This window comes from Chelonoidis abingdonii, chromosome 14 (genome assembly GCF_003597395.2).
Source record: "Chelonoidis abingdonii isolate Lonesome George chromosome 14, CheloAbing_2.0, whole genome shotgun sequence".
NCBI classification, from domain to species: domain Eukaryota; kingdom Metazoa; phylum Chordata; order Testudines; family Testudinidae; genus Chelonoidis; species Chelonoidis abingdonii.
Genome location: NC_133782.1, coordinates 15,488,468 through 15,512,700, shown reverse-complemented (window position 1 = coordinate 15,512,700; position 24,233 = coordinate 15,488,468). Strand labels below are relative to the sequence as shown.

Sequence of the window (24,233 nt, the reverse complement as noted above, 5' to 3'; positions counted from 1 at the left end):
GACATCACTAGAAGACAACCTATTCCTCAGTTCCAGAACCAGGGGAATTCTTCCTTGGCCAGATCCAGGGCTTTTAGAGCCCCTTTACTCTACCTGGCCTTTTACCATTACCTACAGGGGCTGGAACAGGGATGAGAGTCTCTCTCCAATTTCTGATGTGGCATTTGCTGTAGGCATCAATATAGAGCACTACTGAGTACTTACCAGTACACAAACTAAGGAGACTTGCATACTTCTGATAAACTTTCACATGTATCACTTTTCAGACAGGAATCTATTCACTTTGCACATGGTTTTCACATTTTTTTCTGAACAGTTTTGCTCTTACCCAATAATGAGGAAGCCCTGATAGAGAGGAACTGACGCAAAGTAAAACACCGACGAGAAAACAGCCTAGCAAAGAAAAGAAAAGAACTGTCAGGCTTCAAAAGCTGCAGTGTACATTATATTTGATAAATCCTACTTTAGCCAAACTGAAAAGTATTTGCAGTAGACTCAAATCTCTTGAGATGAAGACAGGAGACTGTAATATCTGTTCCCTTGACTCCTGCACAAACTGGGATGAAGGAGAATGTTTAACAGCAAACTGTGAAGAACTGAACCCCTTTGGTAAACTTCTCTTTATATAATCCCACAAAGAGAGAGGTTGGAGTGTTCCATCTAAAGCCTGCTGTTTTCATCCAGATGTCCTAAAGTACAGCTGTTTAGATATGTGTAGCTAACGCTCTGGAATTAGAAGGAATGTTTTCACAATGTAAAACATATTAGCACTTAGTGATGGAGACAAAGGACAGAGGCGAACTCCAGCACGGACTTTTGATCTCAGAATGGGGATGGTACCTGCATTCTCAAAACCAGGAATGATACCGTATTTTACTGAAAAGCGTCTGTTTAAACAAGATGTATTTGTCAGCAATATTATGGCTTGAAAGAAAAACTTCCAAACAGTAACCGCTGTCACCAAATATGTCCAAGCATCTTGCACTCACGGCTCAGGACAGAATTATGCTCATGAACTCATATGTTTCTTTAAATTCTCTCAGTCTAACACAACCTGTTTGTAGCGGGGTGGATCCCCGCTCCTGCCCTGTGGGTTAAAAACAGTTCTAGGAGGGGGCTGTGGCTGGAGAAAGCAGCTTTTAGGCTGGGCTGATTGGGGAAGTGGCTGCAGCTGGGGCCATGCCCCAAACAGACTCAGCTGGCCATATAAAGGCGGAGAAGCCAGAGGCAGACAGATAGTCTCTCTCTGTTTGTAAAGGGAGATGGGACTGGCTGCAGGGAGCTAGACACAAGGTACCTGAGTGAAGCAGGGCTGGGAAAAGGCAGAGAAGCTGAGGAGCTCCTGCCTGGAAAGCCCCAGGCTGCGGCCTAGCAGAAGGCCAAGGGGTACTAGGGGTTGCAGAGGGCAGCCCAGGGGTAGGCCAAGGCAGCAGGTCCAAACCCTCCTTGCCAGTGATGAGTAGGCTGATACTGCAGTCTGCCCCAGGCCGTGGGGCTAGATGATGACTAGCAGTAGCCTTATACTGAGACGAGGTGGAGATAGTTGGTTGGAGGTTCCCCTGGGAGGGGGAGACCCAGAACTGTGCGGGCACTGCCAGGGGGCAGCACCCAGTTAAAGGGGCACAGGAGTTCAGGGAGGGACATGGGGGCCAGAGGACAGGCAGATCACTGGCCTGCAGAGGGCGCTCCGGAGCTGGAACAAGCTAATTCCCAGAACAGACCAGCAGGAGGGCCGCAGGGGAGAGTCCCCGCACGTCTACACTGTTGGTTTTAATCAACTGACAAATACGTATCAATCTTGCTTGCTCAGTACTGAAGTTGTGCAAACATGATGAAAAATACCTGAAATTCTGTGAACAGAAAACATGTTTTGTCACTGAGGATCCAATTCTTTTTCCCACTGAAGTCAATGGAAGTCAAGCCCTTTCAGCCCAGTCTAGCAAGATGCTGAGCACTTAATGTGGGTAATACATGCTTCAACTCCTAATGAGGTCAGCACCTCCCTAAAGCACTCAGCACCCTACAGGACTGAACTGATTCAGCAAGGTACCGAACTTTAAGCACATGAGGAGCCCCACTGAACTTGATGGAATGTCTCGTGTGCCTAAAGTTATACCCTCTTAAGTAATTTGCTGAAGAGAGGCTTTAGGAGCCATTTCGTATTGAAGAAATAAAATATTTTATAACATTGCCATGGAATGGCTGTTGTCACATTCACATATATGTGAAATCTCAAAGCTCACATGTTTTTGATGCCATCTGTTTTGTGCCCAAAAGGAATTTAAAGTAATATTTTGAAAAAAAAAAAATTGCTGACTGTTCAAAAATGGAAACATCTTTACATGGAGGTGAGCCTCCTCTCATGCAAAAAAAATGTTACCTTCTTTTCAAGTTCAAACCCACTAAAGTTCCAAAGAGAGCCAGCGGCTGTGCCAAATGTGAAAGGAAAAGCTTGAGTTTTGAACTTTTCGCATTCCTCCACACATACACCTCCCCCACCCCCAAGATGAAACAGTCCATTCAGTCCATTTACCTGCATCGTACTGATACACAAGCTTCTGTGGATCACAAACTGGCTGAGAGCTGCAGATCTTTTGTAGCTGTTCCTTCCATGCACCATCAGTAACCGGCCCAGATGTTTAAACTGAGTGATAGAGAAATCTGCTGCAAGGGATGCTTGTTTTCCTTCCTATGTAGGTCAATAAATCAAAAGACCATAAGGTCACAAGATTACATAAGATTAAGAAACACCATTCATGTCAATACATGCCTAAATAGTATTGACAGTAAAAATACCAACTCTGCCTTCCCCATATATACATAAATAAAACAGCAACGGATGAGGAAAAACCATTATCTTAGCATCTCTCTTTCCTCCCTCAGCCCCCAGCTGCCTCCCCCATTCCCTGTACCTCCCGTCCCCAACACTCAAGCAACAAATGAAAAGACCATTCATGGACAATTCCTATTTGGTTTCATGGTTCAAACCCAGAAGGAAGGTGTGTGAATTAGAGTTCACAGCATACATGTTAGCATGGCACTAACATCATGTACGTTACCAGATGCTATATTGGGAACATACCCACTGTCAGTACCCCAAGTGCTCCAATGAAAATGTCTGGATGAGAAGTGTACTGCGGTTGCTATGAGACATAATAGGATATCACCGTTTACTGGGCCAGCAAATGAGTTATAACACAACCTTTTAGGCTCACAAGGTTGCTTTCAGACAGCTTTGATTTTATTTTTTGGCCCATTTCATGCACAGCTTTTATACTGTTTGCAAATGCATTCTTCTTCTTCCAAGATATGTAGGAATTCTGTACAATAAGTGGTGGGATTCTTGATCCAATGTCACCATTTTCCAGCTACAACTCAGGTGTTTTGAGCATCTATGTATAGTGACGAAGCAAGAATGAAGTAGCCTGTCTGACTATGCAGAATCCTCTAGTACAGGGTAGGCAACCTATGGCACGCATGCTGAAGGCAGCACACGTGCTGATTTTCAGTGGCACTCACACTGCATGGGTCCTGGCCACCGGTACACGGGGGGGGGGGGGGGAATCTGCATTTTAAGTTAATTTAAAATGAAGCCTCTTAAACATTTTAAAAACCTTATTTACTTTACATACAACAATAGTTTACTTATATATTATAGACTTATAGAAAGAGACCTTCTAAAAACATCTGGCATGTGAAAACCTTAAATCAGAGTAAATAAATGAAGACTCGGCACACCACTTCTGAAAGGTTGCCAACCCCTGCTCTAGTAAATATCAGCATGAGTTTTGCTAAATGATTGCCCAGTTTACCAAACTATTTTTCATCCTAGCCTGAAAAGGGCCAGTGTTTTTGGCCTGATATCTTTTCTTCTCAAGGCAGCTGCTCTTTCTATGACATGAATCAATACGGATTCAATAAAAGAGGCACTTGGAAACCAACCTCTGCATTTATATGACAAGTTGTATCAAATATGACATGTGCTTCATCATCTCACCTTTCCTTCAACCCCAACACCGCAGTCAGCCTCCTGAATCATGCTGACATCATTCCCTCCATCACCTGCATGTTAGAGCACAGAGAAAGGGAAGGGAATATGGTAAGAGAACTGCTTATTATAGCTACTGAATGTAGCTGAATCAATAAATTCATAAACTTTACAGTCAGAAAGGACATTAGCCCATGGGGAATTAGAATAAAATCATTTGAGTTGGCATGTTGAAAGCAAGCTAGGAGGAATTGATGCCCTAAATTTTAAATAGGAATTGGGTGTTCAAATGTCTTGCACAATTTTTCATCAATTTGTAGGATCTTAAGGCCTGAATGGAGCACTAGATCATTTAATCTGACCTCCTGTATAACAGAGGCCATGAAATTTCATCCAGAATATGGAAGAAAAGTTAGCAGCTTGGCTCAGAATTAGAGCTTCAGAATGAGTGTTGCTGCAGCCGTGTTCGTCCCAGGATATGACAGAGAGAAAGGTCACAGAAGTAATATCTTTAATTAGTCCAGAAAAGATATTACCTCACACACCTGGTCCCTCTAGCTTCACAATGAGCAATTTTTCCAGATGAAATGTGCATTCTTCTCTTTGCAAAACCCAACCTCCATATTTGTGAAGTTTTTCTGCCCTCCCTCCCACCAAAAAAAATTCATGAATATGCCCAGTATAGGTTACTCCACAAAATACTTTTATTTTATTTTATTTCATTTCTTTTTACCACTGATATCACGAGGTGTCACAAAATATTTCCACTTCCGTCATGAAATGAAAGAAGACTGCTTAGTTCGAAAACGGAAGAGTTGCAATACCAGGTTACACCAGTCTTACATAACAATAAACGAAAATTTCTTCTTAACTTCAACAGTTAGTGGCTGGTTTATGTCCTAAAGCATATGGGTTTATATTTTCTGTATGACTAATTCAGCACTGCTCTTTAAGTACATGCTTAGTTTTAAGCACATGAGCAGACCATCTGACTTCATAATACGTATGTACTTAAAGTGCTTGGTTTAATGGGAGGTCCTAGTTTTTTTTAATTCATATCTAATGTAACTGGACAGTCTCATCCATATTAACCTCTGATCCTTTCCTGAATCCTGTTTAGTTCTTTGCCTCAATAATATATTGTGTTAATGAGCTCCACAAGTTAAATTATGTATTATGTAAACAAATTATTTCAGATTTGGATAATATTTATATTTGTGAACATTTGCACATACAGACTTACATTTGCACGAATGTTCATAAACAAAATGGATAATGGGTTTGTGAATACAGTGATTTAAAATTTATTTATTTTTCTGAATAGGTCACAAAAAAGTTTCACTATTTGCTCTGTTCTGTTTATAAGACCAGCACTTTCCTAAGAGAAATCCCAAAGGGTAAAAAATCCTACTTTTTTTTTAAACTCATTTGAATATCTGCATCTCTGTTCCACTCATTTTTCAGCCATGTTTCTTAAGTGAAAAATTTTATAGGTTTGACCTTAATTTCTAGTATATATAAAAAAGCAGAATTAAATAACAACAATAAAAATAATCTTTCAGGCTTCTTTATGCAATAAAGAGCAAGAGGACAAAGGCCCTTGTTTTCTCTTTGCTGAGCATTTAAATTGGGAAAATAGAGTACCATATATTCTGAAAAAAAATTAATACTAAAAACGATCTATTAACTTTTATCTAAAGGAAAGCAGACTTGTATGTTTTTCCCTCCTGTTTGAGAAGAGTTGAATCCGTTTCTCTTCAATGTGTCAAAAATTAATTCAAAGAAAAGTGAATATAAAAATGAGACTGAGATGGATAGCAGATGCGTTCCTCACCTACAGCGCAGGTCAGTTTGCCAGTTCTTTCCTGGAGCAAGCGCACAATCTGGGCCTTCTGTGTGGGGGCACATCGGCAGCATACCACGGCTGGACACTGGCAAGCCAATTCCATAAACTCATACTCATAATATTTCAGACACACCTGTTTTACAGGAGAAGGAAGTTTCAAAGATGATTATATTGCATATATTTCCCAAAACCAAATTACACACATTTTACTCTTGGGACTCCTATACAGCTGTCATAAGAATTCAAAGTTTACCTCCAGCGAGTCACCAGAAATCACAAGCGCACAGTCATGTTTCCGACGGAATGCATTCAGCTCCAAATGAGCTTCTCCACGGTTAGTCACCTGGAAATGAGCACAGCAGCTGAGAAAGTACGTGATTGGAGAGAACAAAATAAATTAATACAATCCCGAACACATACTCCAGGACACTGCCAAATCAATCAGGTTATCAAACATACTTCTTACTAAAAACAGAACCAAAAAACAGGGTGAAATTAAGGTCCACGTATTCAAGTTTCATTTGTGTGTGTAAACTGGCGTTTACATCCCCATCCCCATCCCCATCCCCCTCTTTGTGTGTGCAAACCTCAACTTTCAGGCCCTTGTCAGAGAGTGGGGTTTGAATATGCACAAGAATTTTGAAGATTTGGGCCCAAAACTGTATTTGAAAGAACAGAAATTCACCAATCATCTTATGAAATATGCATTATATCATTTGTTGCTGAGCCTTTGGAAAACCAACCCTAGATTTCTTATTAGCGTCTCCAGAAATTAGCAGCAGTTACACAAGGGCCTTAGCTCATGGAGGCTGAAATAAATGGTCCAAGGTGTGGGCTGGTTTTAGGGTTACATGACTCCTGCAATGGTCATGTTGTGAGGCAACAGTCTAGGGGCTGACTAAGGGATGCCATTAACGCTGGGTATTTTTGGAACCATGAGGAGAAACTATATAGTTATTACACTGTCCTCCTGGAACCTCAAAAAACTGTGCATCTCAAGTATCATCAGTAACCTGCTCAATTTCACTATTATCTCTGCTCACAGGAGTGAAGTTATCTATTGGCATAGTGCCCACTCAAGGCCCTCCAGGATGCCAAACCACCATGGCAGTGTGGCAGAACAGCCTTGCAGGGAAGGGAGGAAGACACTTTGCTCTTGTATGCTGCAGGGGTGGTCTCCATGCTAGCTCCAAACAGATCAGCAGAGAGGGTCAATCTAGCACTACTGAAGCCAATGAGAGCTTTGCCACTGACTTCAGTAGGTGCAGGATCAGACTCAAGGGGAGAACTGGGGTAGGTGTGTATTCTGCTTACGGTAAATCACTGGCCAAGAACCACCCTTGTGGGGAGTGCAGAGCAGTAGCCATTATTCCAGGCCACAGGCATGAAAGTAATGCACTATAGCCTGCTTGTAGATTGCGGTATTCTATCCCTTCTCATCCCCAACTTAGTTCCTTGAACAAGTCCAGAAAAGGGTGAATTTCACCCACAGGGAATAAGTGTACTTTACTCACCAATCTGAATATATGAATGTCCTGGGTTCTGGTTACCAAATGAGCATTCTTCGCTGTACAAGTAGCTGTTTCTAGCTTATCCCCTGTCAGCATCCACACCTGAAATTAAAAATATTTTTATATCCCCAAAATAACACAAAATCTAACACACATTATGTTTGCAGGGAACATCTAGGAACTCTGGGCCTTTATGCATGCATGTAAATAGACCATATTTACAACAGAACACATGTGGTGTTCAACAAATTCCTCTATAACAGAATCCCATTTAAAAAGGGCAGGGAATTCCCCTACTCACAGAGGAATTAAGGGGTTTGAAAAATGCTTCAGCATACAGGGGTTATGAAATCTGCAAATTTTTCCACCTGCCATTTCAAGACTTCACTGATAAAACACAACACATAAATTGAAGAGGCAGATATTTGAATGTATCCCCATCCTCAGCAAGTTTTATACAGAAATCTTAAGCTCCAGCTGCAAACAGATCCTGCATGGCCCTGCCTGAAATATAGATGATGCAACTGCAGTTAGCTCACCACCCATGCCTGTGTGGAACAAACTAAACACAAGAATGGCCATATAGGGTCATTCCTATAGTCCATCTACCCCACTATCCTGTCATCCAACAGTGGCCAGTGCCAGCTGCTTCAGCGGGAATGAACAGAACAGGGCAATTTATTGAGTGATTCATCCTCTGCTGTCCAGTCCCAGCTTCTGGCAGGCACAGGAACACCCACAGCATGAGGTTGCGTCTCTGACCCTCGATTGCTATTAAGCCATTGATAGACCTATCCTCCATGAACTTATCCAGTTCTTTTTTGAACCCATCACAACTTCCTCTGGCAATGGGTTTCATAGGCTGACCACGAGTTGTGTGAAGTAGTATACCTCCACCCTGTTATAACATCACCCGATATAACACAAATTTGGCTATAATGCGGTAAAACAGTGCTTCGGGGGGGGGGGGGGAGGCGACTGCGCGCTCAAATCTGCGCAGATCAAAGCAAGTTGGATAAAACGCGGTTTCACCTATAACGCGGTAAGATTTTTTGGCTCCCAAGGACAGCGTTATATCAAGGTAGAGGTGTACTTCCTTATGTTTGTTTGAAACCTGCTGCTTATTAATTTCATTGTGTGACCCATGGTTCTTGCGCTGTGTGAAGGAGTAGATAACATTTCCCCTATCTCCACACCATGACTTTACAGGCCTCTATCATTCCCCTCCCCTTAGTTGTCTCTTTTCTAGGCTTAACAGTCCCAGTCTTTTTAATCTCTCCTTGTACGGAAGCTGTTCCATTGCCCTAATTAAATGAAAACGAAGACAGTGTATATGAAAACAATTCAGTCATTAAACGAGGACGCTAGAAAGCAGTGTGACCAGCAGTGTTGACCGATATTTGCTATAATCTGGAAGGGAATTTCCTCAACACTATAAATATTTGGAGTTCTGGCTATTCTTTATCTGGTGCTTTTAATTCCCTCCAGGCCTTCCCCTGTTGGAACAGATCAAATAAGGATCCACTTGTTTGTTTCATTCTCTAAAAAGAGTTTAATAAGCTAAAAGCCAGGTGGGACACTTACTGTAATTAACAAGATAGTATAATAAAGAAATAAAGAAAATGGATAGCTCCAGAATGAATTAGAAAACTGCCTTCAGTCTTGATTCTCTACTGACATGCAGAATCCCAAAGAACATGAGCCGCAGAACATCTACTGTAAATTGCAGCAATATGTATGCAGTCCCTAACAGGGCCATCCATTCAGCATCAAGGCAGTGACTTTAGCCAAGTTAAAAACAAAACCAAACATTTTTGGACCAAACCGTCAAGATTTAACTAATAAAAATCAAAATATTGCTATGGAAACTACAGGAACTGTATTCTATTTGTTTGAGCTACTCACTGACGTGTAAAGTTATGTTACTATTAGAGATGGCATCAAAGCTAAAACTGTTTATTGAGACCCTCTTCCTCCCCCACCCCATAAATTAAATTAAATTTTGGGAGTTCAGGTAAACTGGGTACTGTATCTGAAACAGCCTGGTTTTGATTTTGCAATACAAAGCAAAGTTTTGTCTGTTTTCTGTTTGAAATAGGCAACCAGAATGGTAACCTTTTATCCAACTCTTAACCCCCAACTCTGAGTGCTAGTTCCAGACCACCCCTGATTTTGTAAACCTAGAACCTGACTGACAAGATTTTAGGGAAAGGCAGAGTCAAACTATAATCATTCCTGGCTTTACCCACCTATGTATGGCTAATTCTGTAGGTGCACAAGTTATGGAGCTATATAATGCCAGAAGGCATAAAACAAATCCTTGTGCATTATTGTTTTTGGTTCAGACTCCCTCTGGTGGCTACATATCACAGCATAAAAATTCATATGTGTGAGCTTCAACCTCAGAGCTCAAAACTTGCATATCATCATTTGGGTATCAGAAGAGAAAGGAAATCAAGCCAAGCTAACTTTAACTGTGTGTTTCATGCAGCCACTTACAAGACTAGCTTGGCTGATTCTTTATACTTATCTTACATAGATACCATTCTGTCTGCATATTTGGTTTTTTTCGTATTCTAAAAAGTTTTGGGCGAGGGCGACACATTTTAAGATGCTTAGCTAGTACTCAGCACTTACAGTGCTTTATATAGTCAAAGCGCTGTACAAAAATATTAGCTATTAGATGATAACATGGCAATCATTGAATCAGAGCCCATGGGGTCATCACTTTTCATGTCCTGTTGCACTTCCATTAACCAACATATCAAAGAAACATTAGATTAGAGAGAGAGAGAGAGAGAGAAAGATTCTTTTTTGCTCGTGTCTTATTCTCCAGCCAGTGGAAAAAGAATTTTACAGCAACAAGATTTCACTGCTGCTCACCTATTGTAATAGTCACAATCAATGGAGATCAGAATTTTATGAGGGTTTATCATCAGACAGACTCATTTATTCCAAATGTTACATTCCAGAGACTCTCCCCCCAACTCTCTGGCCATTATCATCAATTGCACTGTCAGTTAGACTGAGGTTCTGCATTCAATTTCTAGGTTAGCCAAACCTTAATGCCAGCATTTCTCAGGGTCTCTAGAGTGGGTCTGACATCCATCTGCAGCTGATCCTCCACTCCAGTCAGACACAGCAGCTCCATCTCCATTTCCAGGCTCTCTATCACAGTGGCTACCTTCAGCGAGCGATCGTGCACGCTTAGCTTTGCCTGAACATAGCGTGCCTGAGAATAGCACAAGACAAAAACCCAGTCACTGTAATTCAAACTAAGAGTGTTTGTGTGTCTGTGGAATACAGGATTAAGCAACACAACACAACCCAGGCCTCTCAAGGCCATAGGCTAAGTCCACCTCAAGGGTATCCTCTATAATGACTGGTGAATGTTAACCCTACAGTGAAAAAACAAATGAGGCTAAACAAGTCTTTCCTAGGAGATCCTATAATTCTGTACACTTATTATGCAAATCTGCCAGTTAGATGCACAGTTACCTGATCTGTGCTCATAAATAATTCTTCTGTATACACAAAATTTGCAAGTGCTATTTCAGAGGTGGATCTTGAAATCTGGCTCATCTAGACCAGACTGCGGTAAATAGACAAATCAATCTGCTGGAGTTCCATACACAAGCAACTGAAGCCCCCATTTCCAAAACACCTGAAAGTACACAGGATTCCTTTGACTCTCTCTTCTTTTGCAAATGTCAGTATACAAAATTGAAATTCAAAATGTCAACAAAAGCTTTTTCAGTAAATTTAAACATGCCTAAGCAGCACTGAATTTTGGCAGGAATAAAATGGTAACAACAGAAGTCTACGGGGCAGGATTCCTGGGCTCCAACTCCTCTGGAATCAATCTCTAGAATGGGAACTTGTGGAAATGGCAGAAGCAATGGCCTAGGGAGTAGGACTGCTTACACACCACTCAGAAGACACCTCCAGCTGATTAAAAGAGCAGCATGATGGTGATTATGAAATGAAGAGTGGGGAGATGAAAGCAGATGCTATAATCAGAACTCTGTGGGCATCACTTACATGATTATAAAAATACAAACTTACTTCAAAGTCTTGATACTGCTCCTCAGTCAGGGACTTCTTCGCTACAACAAGAACCCTCAGGCCTTCCCTAGCCATGTTACCACACTGGAAAGAAGTATTATATTGTAAACGATAACCTGCATCGCAACTTAACTGATTCAGAGATTGTAACAGCAGGTATGATGCTAACAAAATAATTGTTTCAGTGAAACTACCCAGCTGAATACACAGCATCAGATAAACAGCATGATAAATTAACCAGGGAAGAGGAGATCTCAAAATCTATTTGTAGGCTGTATCACTGATTGGGAATGATGCTCCTCTCACAGCAGTGTCAAACTGGCATAAGTAATTCCATTGGCTTCAGTTACTCCACTGATCTCAGTTACTCTAACTATATACCAAAGTAAGAAGGGATGCAAGCCCATGGTTTCAATAAGCACTATCTTTTTTTTACGAACTATTTAAAGACATACTACAATTTTCCTATGTAGTCAAACAGAAAAAGAACCATTTATATCTGCTGTTGTGGAGACTGTTCACCATTGCCAGCAATACGATGGAATGGGTTTAAGCAGGGAGGTTCAGAAAGACTTAAAATCAAAATGCAAATTGTTGGTTTTCCAGTAGTTTAAAATAAAGCCAAGTGCAGAATCAGGCGCAGTTACCCAAGATAAATCTTGTGAGAAAGAGGAATTACCAAAGAACAAGAAACCTGGACCAGTGACTACCCTAAGCTTGGACAATGTCCATTTTGTTTACCAGAGTTATCCTGGACTAAATGGGTTGAATTCACCACCAGGCTTCCTTTTAAAATTGACTAATACTGTGTCTGTAGCTCTGGCTACAGTTTAAACCAATCAAAATGCCAAACCAAACAATCTTTTTCCTGCATACATTTTAACAGCTACTTCAGTCTGCTCCACCAATGTAATGTCGGATGCTTAGTCACATGTCGCCATGGAACAAGCAGCACCTGCCTGAAGGAGTAAATACTCTACATTTAAGCAAGTGAGACTACTTTGTACCTCTTCCTCTAGCCAGTCATTGTACTGCACGATGCCAGCCATGACAACGTCAGCTCCCTTCATGTAGAAAGTGATTTCTCCCGTTGACTCATCCTGAGAGAGAAAGAAACTGGTGAAAGATTACGGGTTCAATTATCTACAGCAGGCAGCAAGATACTTCATGCAAGGATTATCAACTTCTTGGTCAACAACAGGTGATACTGGCTAGGTTGTATTCACACTATTCTATATGGAAAACAGTCATCCCCCTTCCTAACTCTAATCATTAATGGTCTGGTGTAACCATGACAGTGGTGCATTTTGTTTTCATCCTGGAAATCAACTTTGATGTTTACACTTAACAGGGGGAAAGTAAGTAACAAATAAATGATTTTACTTTATTAAATTCCAATCTTAACGGCTCCCTGAATTATAATTATACTCTCTTTATAAGTATAATTAAAACTCAGGCCTGCCACAGAGGGGTTAGGCTACTGCCTTCCTCACACGATGTGACTAATTTGTAGATTGCAAACAAAGCATATTTACACTGTTACAAATTCATAATCCTTTCTGAGCAGGCAAATGTCTAATGAGGTCACAGTTATTAGTATGGTGGGCTAATGGAAACACTTGCAAACTCTGCAAAGGAGGTCAAACAATGTGCAAGGAAAACTTGCATTGTAAACCAAGACAGCATCTGCAGACAGAGGGAAAAAAATATGTACAGAACAAAAAGATGAAAGTTTGGAGAGAAAAAACAGTGAATGAAGAAAACAAAAATACTTTCCAAAGAAGACAGGGAATAGGAAAAAAAAAATGCAACGTTTGCAATGTACTCTCTCCAATTTACATTCGATGATGCAAAATTTCCTTGTATTCTAACCGTTGCAGAAGCCAGTTAAATGGCGATATGGCTGACACGATATAAAAATAAAAAACCCTGCCTCAAGGATGCACTAGGAGTCCCAGAGGAAATGGGGAACTAGGGGGCTTGTTTTGTTTTTTAATCTTTTTCCCCCTCCCTGTTTCTCATCTGACAATTCACTAGGGCAGAAAAGACACTTTACTGACGGGGGTTAGTGAGGATGGGCCTCGTAGAAGAGAGACTGGACTGAGAAATGGGTGAGGGCCTGGTCCGCTGGTGTTGAGAGGGTGCTTTCCAGCCACAGGGGACAGCACAGAAGAAAAAGAATTAAAATGGGAATGGAAGGAGGAAATGGGATTCCTTTGCTTGAGGAAACTTCATGGGAGCTGTGGATACTCAGTATCTCTGATTATCAAGCCACTTTTTTATTCAGGTCTCTACACTGGGAATAAGGTGCTTAGCTTTAGCTGCTTGCATTTGAATGCTGTTCCTTAAATATTTTTTAGACCTTTACCAGGAACATGTGGTGGTTCTTACAGGTGCATTACAAACTATTTCTGATCGATGGTGTTGACTGCCTGTGTGTCAATATGCACAGTTCGTACATCTCAGAGTTCAAGTTTTATAGGTCACTAAGAAAACCCAGAACACACTTAATTTTAAAAAATTAAGCTTTCTGGCATTGGCAAAAGATTTATGTATTTAATTATTTGATTAAAGAAAAAGTGTTTAACCACATCTCTGTAGGAAACTGAATAAAGACTCCACTTCCTGTGCTATAGAATTGGCTTAAGATCGTTTATAAATTTTGTCCAATATAAATATTGTATCAACTATCTCCTTGCATTAGTCATTTCCTCTTGCAGAGTTCAACAGGAGGTTAGCACATTCTCATATTATGGTAAGATCACACTATAAATCTACAGAGAGATTTGCCAGTTGTATTGTTTTAAGAGCTACATCTTTTTCCATCGTGGTCTGATTCTGGCCATGGTTCAAAGGCCTCTTTCGGTTCCAGATATGACAATAGTGCTATCTTTGATGCAAAGCAAACATCATCATTCCACTTGTGTGGGGAAAGAAAAAAAACAACACAGAGTGGAAAATTTTGTGATCAACAAACAAATATCTTTTTAATGCAATCCTTTTCTTAACATGAAGATAAGCAAGTAAACAATGCTGTAAAGAGGGTGGCTGCTTTGTTATAACAAGACTTAGAACTGGAATAATAAACCCCCAGACAATGACAGTTAATCATGTGTAATAAGTAAATATTGCCAAACTATCTTAAATGAGGCAACATCTGCTACTTGTGAACACACACTGCCACCTTAGTCCTCATCTGCTAAAGAAGTTTAAAAGTTATCATAGTAATAATACAAAGAGACCCTTTACAAGAGACAGCAGGCAGGACCACAAGGGGAAGCAGGCATCTCTGAGAAGTTCAACCACACATTTTTCTGGCTCTGTGTAAGAATCCTTGGATGAAATTCTATGGCCTGTAATACACAGGAGGTCGGACTAGATGGTCACACTGTCCCTTCTGGTGCTAAAATCTGTGTGTCTATAAGGACAAGTAGGACAGGAGGAAATTAGCTGTATATCTTATTCAGATATTTTTCTGAAGTCTGACAGAAGTTTATAGCTTCAAGGAAGAGCTTTTAGAATTGGTTTTTCCAACTGTGAATTTATTTTATATACTTAGCTACTCAATAAGCTATTCCTCCTCCTCCCCCTGCAGACTCTTATCAACAGTTAAGACACTATTTTTAAAATTAATATTGATGAAGTAATGGGTTCAATTGCACCCAATATATTTGGTGGCTTGTAGGTAAAAAATAATATTTGGTACCTGCACTGGTATAAATATATAAAATTTTACTTGACAACTAGTAATTGTTAAGCAAAAAAAGTTTTTTCATAAAAAGAAATGAAAACTCTGTTTGAAGACAGGAGTTCAGAGCATGCAGAAACACAGTACGTGGTGATACCCAACCAGTTAACACCCGCTAATTAAAATCCGCTTCAGTTCAAAAAAGAGAAGACAGAGCTCATTTAGTTGTTCAGCCACACAACATCTAAGGAACAGGTTCACAAGCCCATCAGACAGGGGCCAAGGCTTCTGTAATAGCTTCCTACTCAGATTTGAACCTTAGTGTTCATAAACTGAGAAGCTAGCATGAAACTCCCCCAAGCTTATTACCAGCTTGGATCTGATATCGCTGCCACCAATCAGGATTCTGAGTACCTGATCAACTCCTGGTCTCCCCAAAATCTTCTCTAGGGGACCCCAAGACTCAGAAACCCTGAGTCTCACCCCAAAGGGAAAACAACCTCCCCCTTGTCTCCTCTTGATCTCATCCCAGTTCTCCCTCCCTGGGTTATCCTGGGCGATACTGTACTTAAACTCCTTGAATAAAACAGAGAGGGCAATTTACCTTCCCCCCTCCTTCCTCCCTGAGGCTATGCATTCAACCTAGTCAGCTAACACAAAGAGATTTCCCCCCCCTTTGTTTCCTTAGTCTTAACCAGAGAAAAACCTCAAACAGGTTTTAAAAAAAACTTTATATAAAAAGAAAGAAATACATAAGAATATAAACTCTGAATCAAGATGACAAATACGGCTATTGCTATAAGAAAATAGAATAACAGTCTGATTCAAAAAGATATCCAATTTAAAAACATTCCAGCAACTCCACACATGTAAATACAAAACAAAACATATAAAGCCTAATTGTTTTGCTACCTTTGTACTTACAACTGGGAACAGAAGGTAAAAGAAGCTTGGAGATAGAAAAAAAAAGAAAGCTCTTCCCTCATAGCCGAGAGAAAACAAACAGGCAGAACAAACCCAAAACCAGAAGTTCCCTCCCTCACTTTCAAAAATCCGGTTTCCTGATTGGTCCTCTGGTCAGGTGTTTAGTTCCCTCTGTTAACCCTTTACAGGGAAAAGAAACATTAACCCTTCGCTATCTGTTTATGACAGCTTCCATCCTGACACCACAACAACATAATATACGTAGACACTCAAGATTTGAGGCCTGATGATGTTCCCAAATGCAGTGAATGAGAGTTTTGCCACTGTCTTCAGAGGGATCATACCTAATATGCACTGTATATTAGAAATATTTTTAATTAGAAGGAGAGTTGTGGCTTATAATTACCTTAAAAACTAGGATGGAATTCATAATCCTGGCCTTGGAGGTCCAATGCCACTCTAAGTGACAGACAGATTGTCAGAAAGGAAAGAAAAAAGGAAGCTCACTAAAGCTCTCCATTTCAGTGAAGATAAAGAAAAAGTTCAGAATGTTTCAGGAATACCCATCTCTCTGCAGGGATGGTAAGTGAAAACCTTGATGAAATTCAAGTTGGTGACTTGCTGCTACTGCAATGGAACAAAACTAGTAAAAAATTGGGGAGAGGGAGGATATTTTGTTGAAATTTTTCCACAGGTTGTGTCAAATTTCTTTGTTTCTGTCTAGGTCTCAAACACTATTCGGATGGTGTCAACCCACCTGTTTAGTCTATACTGTTTTCCACTACAGAAATAATCCAGCTGATGAAAAGGAACACAGCACTTGCTATGTTTCTATGAGCGTTTGGTGACTGCATTGTCCCAACTAGGTCTAATATCAGACACTCGTTGGAACAAAGTTATGAACTGTATCTCGATGATATCCAATTGCTTGCTAGATTCCTGTATTTATCATGTACTTCTGATTACCTCACTTGCACTCTGACTACTACTCCATTCCCCCTAGGACTTATTGTTCCAAAACATGGACCAATTTCAGATACAGGGTATTGGTTTTTTAAAGCTAGCCTGCCACTAAAATTCTCTTGTTTCCCCTCACTCCCACCCCTAAAAAGGTGCCAGGGCCCAGGCCCCAGAATGGGAAGCATTGAGTCCTGAACCAATGGCAGATCCAAGGTCTGGAATGCCACAACTGAGACGGGAGGTGATATTAATATATTGATGGTGCTGTATAAATCTTTTATCAACACTGCCTAGCTCCTTACTCATAGCTTAGCTTATTGACACTGTCATGCGTTCACATTATATCTTAATCTGTACGTCAACAAAAATTAGGGAATCAGATGCATGCTGAGCTTCTCCAATCAATCACTTAGCTTTTTGTTTTATACCATCCCACCTATCATTCAACTTTACATTATCTGTTTAGGCTGTAATTCCTTCTTTCCCCTTCATGTCTGCAAAGCACCTCACTCTTGTGGTGGTATAAAAAACTATAAAGCATGAGACAATGGAATAAACTTAATTAACGTGACTGTATAACAGAATCTCATATGGAAGACGCTAACCTAAAATACTCGCCTACAAATACAAGTAAGATTTGTCTTACCATTCTAACCTGTAATAATACTAGAGAGGTACAAGGCCCTTCCAAGGCCATATCTTTGCTGCTAAAAAGATGGACTTTTAATTAGAGGATAACGAAGTTCACATGAACTATCTTTGGGTAAAAACACAGTGAAGACAATGCATGTTAGTTTTACCACAATGTAAACTAGATGAGGTCAGCATTATACTGCCGCCTGGGGCATGGGTTTGGTTTTTTTGTTTTTTCTTTAACCTCCAGATAGCTCACGTGCATTAGTCACCCAGCGGTAAAAACACAAAAAACAAATACACCTAACATGCATGGGCTACTGGAGGTAAAACTGAAGAGCCTTGTCTTCACTGTGTTTTTAACCTCAAGATAGTTCATGTGCGTTACTAAAAAATATATCTTTTTAGCTGTGCAGACACCTCAGTCACTATTCATTTAAAGAGTGGGGAGATCCACTAGGTTGAACATAGCTGTGAGAGCTAAAATTATTTGAATTCTAGCCCCGGCTGTAAAACTACTCCCGCTGAAACCTTGGGAAGTCCCTTCAACTCTGCATCAGCTTTCTCATCTGTGAAATGGGGAGGGATAGTTTTCCTTTCAAGGCTATTGAGGATTAACTGTGGGGCACATCTTGGTTGGTCCTCAGGCACTACCGAAACAATAAATAAATAAATAATGCTGCACTTTGATAAGAGAGCTAAGAATGTTTTGAAAAAGTTTAAATATGGGTTCACCAGTTTGTGAGTAGGTAACAAGCATCAAGAGACATATTACAGTTAACAGCCTAAGAGGGGAGAGAAACAGAAAAAAAACCTACATAATTACACTAACCCAGGAGTCTATCCTTGCAACAAAGCCCGTTGCCAACTCTGTCCACGTATCTATTCAGGGGAGACCATCATACGATCTAATCACATCAGCCACACTATCAGAGGCTCGTTCCCCTGCACATCTACCAATGTGATATATGCCATCATGTGCCAGCAATGCCCCTCTGCTATGTACATTGGTCAAACCAGACAGTCTCTACGCAAAAGAATAAATGGACACAAATCAGATTTCAAGAATTATAACATTCAAAAACCAGTCGGAGAACACTTCAACCTCCCTGGTCACTCAATTACAGACTTAAAAGTCGCAATTATTCAACAAAAATAACTTTAAAAACAGACTCCAACAAGAAACTGCAGAACTGGAATTAATTTGCAAAATGGACACTGTTAAATTAGGCTTGAATAAAGACTGAGAGTGGATGAGTCATTACACAAACTAAAAACTATTTCCCCATGCTAATTTCCCCCCTACTATTACTCACACCTTCCTGTCAACTGTTTGAAATGGGCCATCCTGATTATCACTACAAAAGCTTTTTTTCTCCTGCTGATATAGCCCACCTTAATTGATTAGTCTTATTAGAGTTGGTGTGGTAACCCCCACTTTTTATGTTCTGTGTGTGTGTGTGTGCGTGTATCTATCTGTCTTCCTACTGTATTTTCCAGTGCATGCATCTGATGAAATGGGCTTTAGCCCACGAAAGCTTACGCTCAAATAAATGTTAGTCTCCAAGGCGCCACAAGCACTCCTCGTTCCTTTTGCATATTTCCACTGTTTCTAGCACTAGCTCCTTTTTAGCTGAATCAGATTTTTGAAAATCTGGTCTCCACTGTATTAGTGCATAGGACCAAAATAAAGAATTAGGTGTGCAAATGCATACGTAATTGCATATCTAATTAGCATATGCAGTTACTGTCATTGAAGACATAAGAGAATTGCATGCACAAATGCACCTGGTTACTCTAATTCCTCTGGGAAACCCCATGCACCAAGTACTTCAAGCATTTTTTCTGGAACAGAGGTTTCCTTATCATAATAGCCAGCAGGGGACAGAACAAAGAAAGGAAATCACATAGAAAGGAAATCACATAATAAACCCATTTCTTGATTTATTTTACAGTATAATATACGTTGTGTAAACAATATAATCCCAGCATGATTATTTGATAGTTTACTTCTCATTAAGAAGTAAACTAGAAAGTACCTTCTTAAAGTATATATTTGACTTTCAGTAGCACGTCTACTATATTGTAGTTGATCTGTTATGAGTCATTAGAACTCCTAATTTAGCTGTAGTTGAGGGGTAAATCTATATCTATTTACTGGTGATTCCTGAATTGGGGTTTGTGCTTTTTTGCTGTTACTTTCAATAGTGGCTACAATTATTTTCCTACTCTCTATGAGCTAAGGACTGTCACAGGCCTTTGCAGTTTGAGTTGAAAGAAAATACACTTTACTTATCAGTTCTGGGGGATGGAAGGACAGTACTTCAACGTATACAAATATTTTAGTTTCTGGTATCTGAGATAATGTAACATTCTCCTATGAAGAACAATGTTGCTGACATCAAACAGACTGTACTTGCTTATTCAGTCAGTGTTTTGCAAGAGTTACATGAAGATGAAAAGAAACGTGAAAAGCAACTTACCCTAACGATGATTCCCATACGTTTACTTTCATAAGTGAATGGAAAGATCTGGAGGATGGTGAAGTTTAGTATCTGACCACCAGGTGTCCTCAGCTGCATGGAGGATTGATCTCTGCCAACCAGTGTTAAGCCTACACTTTCAGTCCACTGTACCAGGGCCACCTAAATACAAGAAAGGTCACAGGTCAGATAGACTGCTGAGCTTTGTGGTTCAGAGGTCATGTAAATGAACACCAGAGGGGAAGGGACAGTGGGTTAACTGAAGAAAAAGTTACTCAGTCATTAATGTCACTGTAAAATGGATCAGTTTTTCTACCTTAGCCATGTAATGTGAACAAATGGCCCTTTAGTGTTATTTACTGCGGCCATTCCTGCCCATTGACAATATTAATTACTCCATCCCTGGAAGGACTTACTAATGTCCAATAACACATGACATGCACTACACTGTGTTCTGAGCCAGCCAGATGATGATTAAAAAAAAAAAAGTTGGCAGTGAACACACACAGTGCATGACTGCCCCCATTCAAATGTGGGTTTAAGACAGCAGAGGCTATTAAAACAATGAAGGTCTAGGTTGCCAACATGCCACTAACCCGAAGTGATGAGACAGGATGTGATCCTGCACCACTGGGGTTAGTGGGAGCAGAACTGAGCCCATAATAAAAGCCACTGAAAACTGGAAATGAAAAGGAAGTTAATGAAACAGATCCAGTCAGTGAGTTTATGTGGCTTTATTGTGCACTAGGCATTTGACTACAATGTCAAGGGACGTAACTACTGTTGTAAACAAAGCTGAGCAGAGGAGAGTTCTAAAGATCTGAGGACAAAAGAGAGAATTTCAGACTCTTTCAATGTGACATTCCCTTGAGACAACTGCACCAAGTCAGCCCAGCTAGTAACAGTTTATTTAAATCCGATCAAGATATGTTTCAAATGGAAACACTGCACATACTGGGAACTGCCCTTCCCTCCCCATCCCCAGTGAAAACACCTCTACCTCCCCCAGACAAATTTTGGGCTAAATCTGTATCCAACTTTAAAACTCAGTCCCACCTCTGACCACAGTTGCCAACCCTCCAGGATGGCCTGGAGTCCCCCAGAATCAGCACTGATCTACAGGCGACTACTGAAAGCAATCTGGGAGATTTTAATAGGATATTTTAAGAAAATTACATTATGTCATGTTGGGGGGAAAAAATCTCCCGGAATAGCTTCAGTCAAAGTTGGCAACCCTACCTCTGATGCAAATATCAGGCCAAGTTCTCTGCTTGTGTAACTTAGTTTACTACAAGGCAGTTACATCAGTAGAGTATTTGCCTAATTCATTTTAATGCTTGCAATCTGAGCACTTATATTCACTGCACATCCCAGGTTCTTTCAGCAAGGAAAGATTTAGACTCAACAGTGCATATAAATCTCTGAGAAGAAAGCTTGCTGTATCCAGTCACTCTACACTGGCTCCTAAGTAAATAAAAACAAAACCCAAGTGTCAGTGGATTTCTCACCTATTTTTATAGACATCCATTAAGAGTGGCATGTCTAAAGAAATGTACACAAAAAGCCTTTACCTGTCTTGTCTTATAGCCATTATCTTGTTGAGAAGCTGAGTGGAATTAAGACCAGTTTTGTGGAGACATATTTACTAATAATCTTTTCCCTTCATTTGAGAAATCACTTCTAGAATCATAATTATTCCTGACATTTCATCTCTTTCATCTATTTAGCGAATGAAAGCGCTAGGACAAAGGATTCAGTTACTTCTAAAGAAGTTATGTCTTCCAAGGAAGTTCATGAAAAAATACGTACCACACATCAAATACTTAAGCCATGGAGCTATCCTCTCAACTTGAAGTAGCTGCTTTAACCCTCACTGGAAGCTGTGGGCACACATTAAGGGTAAGTCTCATCCAAAGATTCAACTGACTTCAATAGGCCATTAGGCCCTCAAACTAACAAGATATTTCAAGTCCAGAATTATTGGTGTGACTCTCCGTGGCAGGCTGTCCCTCAATCTAAAGCTTTTTGACTACTTTTAGGATTTGGACAGCTTGGCTCTAGGTCCCTAACACAGACTCCACGTTGCTAAAAGCCTCTTTAGAATCTGTGTAGTAGCTTACTCATCTTCATCAGGTGATTACAATATACTGAAGAAGAAAAAACTTACTGCAAAGTGAGTGTCTAAACCCTAAAACCCGGGCCTGCAGACTTGAGGGAAATAACATGCTTAAAATGCTGCTTATTGTGTTTGACCTTTCATATACTACTGTTTACGGGATTCAAATTAAAGGAACTACTCCCCCTTAGGACTGCAATAATTGAAACCTTGGAGGGCTAATTCAGAGCTTATCCATATGGAATATTTGCATTAAGACACCTTCCAGTTTTTGCTCTCTCTCACTTCTTTACTCTATGTCACCATCATTTTCTATTTTTTCAGACAAAAAGCATGGTCCAACTAAATGCACAGAACCCAACACTGGTTCAGATTTAAATCACTATCACTGCAGCTGAAATGAGAGCTTATTAAAAGGGTCACCTTAATTCCCTCTGAGCATAGATATTTCAGTAGGGACTGCTCACAGACTATGGTTCTACACACAGCATGAGGATGCATGGCAGAATTAGACCATACATCACTAGTTAGATTGTTTTTTTTTTACTTAACAGAATTCTTTCAGTGGATTTGGAACCACAATGTGGTATTTGGAGAGGAAAATATTTAACAGTTTAAATAAATGATTGAGAAATTTTTTTTTATCTTTGAAAATGTTAAACCTAGCATGAATGCCCATTTCTTCTGGGCATTTCCAGAAGCCATTATAGAACTCCTTTGAAATCCAATTCAGCAAGAGCTAGAAAGAGATCTGATCTCGCCAATTTCATACCTGTAAACTTCCAATACAAACCTTTCTAACAATTAGAGCACCTTGAGAACAGAACTTCCCTTAGAATTCTCCATTCATAAATTGAATGGGGCTAGGATAAGCCAGAGCACCTCCATCAAAACACCTAGGAACTAATTTCTCTCCTAGAAACACAAACCAATATCAATTAATAGGAGAATCAACCCTTAGAACGTGGTAGTGGCAGTTCCCCTGCTCCCTCAAACTATTTGTAAAAGAAAGAAAAATGCTGCTCAGAAGATAGCAAGAAAATTCATATGAAAAACAACCAACCAACATGGCTCTTGTATTAGTTTCTGATAAGTTGGTGCTAACGTGGTTTATCATCAGCAACCGCCAAATTATATTGTCCTCAGAATATCTAGACTAATCAGCATCCTAATACCCAGCTGGTTGGAGATTTAAAAGCATTTTTTCTTATGGGAGAAAAGGCTAGTAGAACACACCTTTATAGATGGCTGTTTTTTTTTGTTTTGTTTTTAACAATCTCTTGTTTTAGGGTACATGAATATACAGAAGGCTAGTTTTTATTGCATTATTATGGAAAACAAGACAGAGAAGACTAAATGCTTTATTTTGCTTTCCTGCTAGTTCCATACAGAATTCTCTGCACCCCTACTCATCCCCCAGTTTTTTAATTAATGAAATTAATCCTGCTAGGTTTGCTTCTACTAAATTATATGGTTTTCTTTTGGCGAGGGGGAAAGGGAAGCAGGAGAGTCTCCCAAGACTAAGAACTGGTTTTCCCAAAAACTTCTGTACAATGATGAAAATATTTTATGGGGAGATTTTCAAAAGTTAGGCACCCAACTGCCATTAAATGGAAATGAGGCCCAGATTCTCAAAAGGTATTTAGGTGCCGAACTCTTAGTGAAGTCAATGGGAGTTAGGAGCCTAAATACCTTTGAAGATCTGGGCCTGGGTTTCATGCTTCTCTGTTCCCCATCTAGTCTTGAAAACATCCTTAAAGCATTAAAGAAGCTAGTTAGAGGCTCTTCTATTGTCCTCATTCGTAACAGTCCTCTGGATCAGAACTTGATCTCAGGCTTCTATTGCACTGGTTAATACAGAAATAAATAAATGTTCAATTTATGTTATTTATTAAAAGTTTCTAACCTCTGTTCCCTGACCTGATGTCTCTCTATCCCACCTCCACAGGGTGATGTTACACTAGTATAACTCTCTGAAATCTCACAGACTGAAAAGAACACTTCATGCTTATTTGTCCA

General features: G+C 40.0%; 1 protein-coding gene across 2 annotated transcripts in view; it reads right to left on the bottom strand.

Annotated features, from left to right (window-relative positions):
* Positions 1–24,233, bottom strand: part of ATP9A (ATPase phospholipid transporting 9A (putative)) — a 103,666-nt gene that overhangs the window by 10,469 nt on the left and 68,964 nt on the right. For both annotated transcript variants that reach the window (XM_032804035.2, XM_032804036.2), the window contains exons 15-24: positions 20,099–20,260; positions 12,418–12,510; positions 11,411–11,494; positions 10,407–10,577; positions 7,349–7,447; positions 6,088–6,177; positions 5,823–5,967; positions 3,998–4,062; positions 2,534–2,689; positions 329–393 (exon numbers count right to left, since the gene is read on the bottom strand). In XM_032804035.2, coding sequence (XP_032659926.1) covers positions 329–393; positions 2,534–2,689; positions 3,998–4,062; positions 5,823–5,967; positions 6,088–6,177; positions 7,349–7,447; positions 10,407–10,577; positions 11,411–11,494; positions 12,418–12,510; positions 20,099–20,260 — 1,130 coding nt within the window. The remainder of the gene's footprint in view (positions 1–328; positions 394–2,533; positions 2,690–3,997; positions 4,063–5,822; positions 5,968–6,087; positions 6,178–7,348; positions 7,448–10,406; positions 10,578–11,410; positions 11,495–12,417; positions 12,511–20,098; positions 20,261–24,233) is intronic.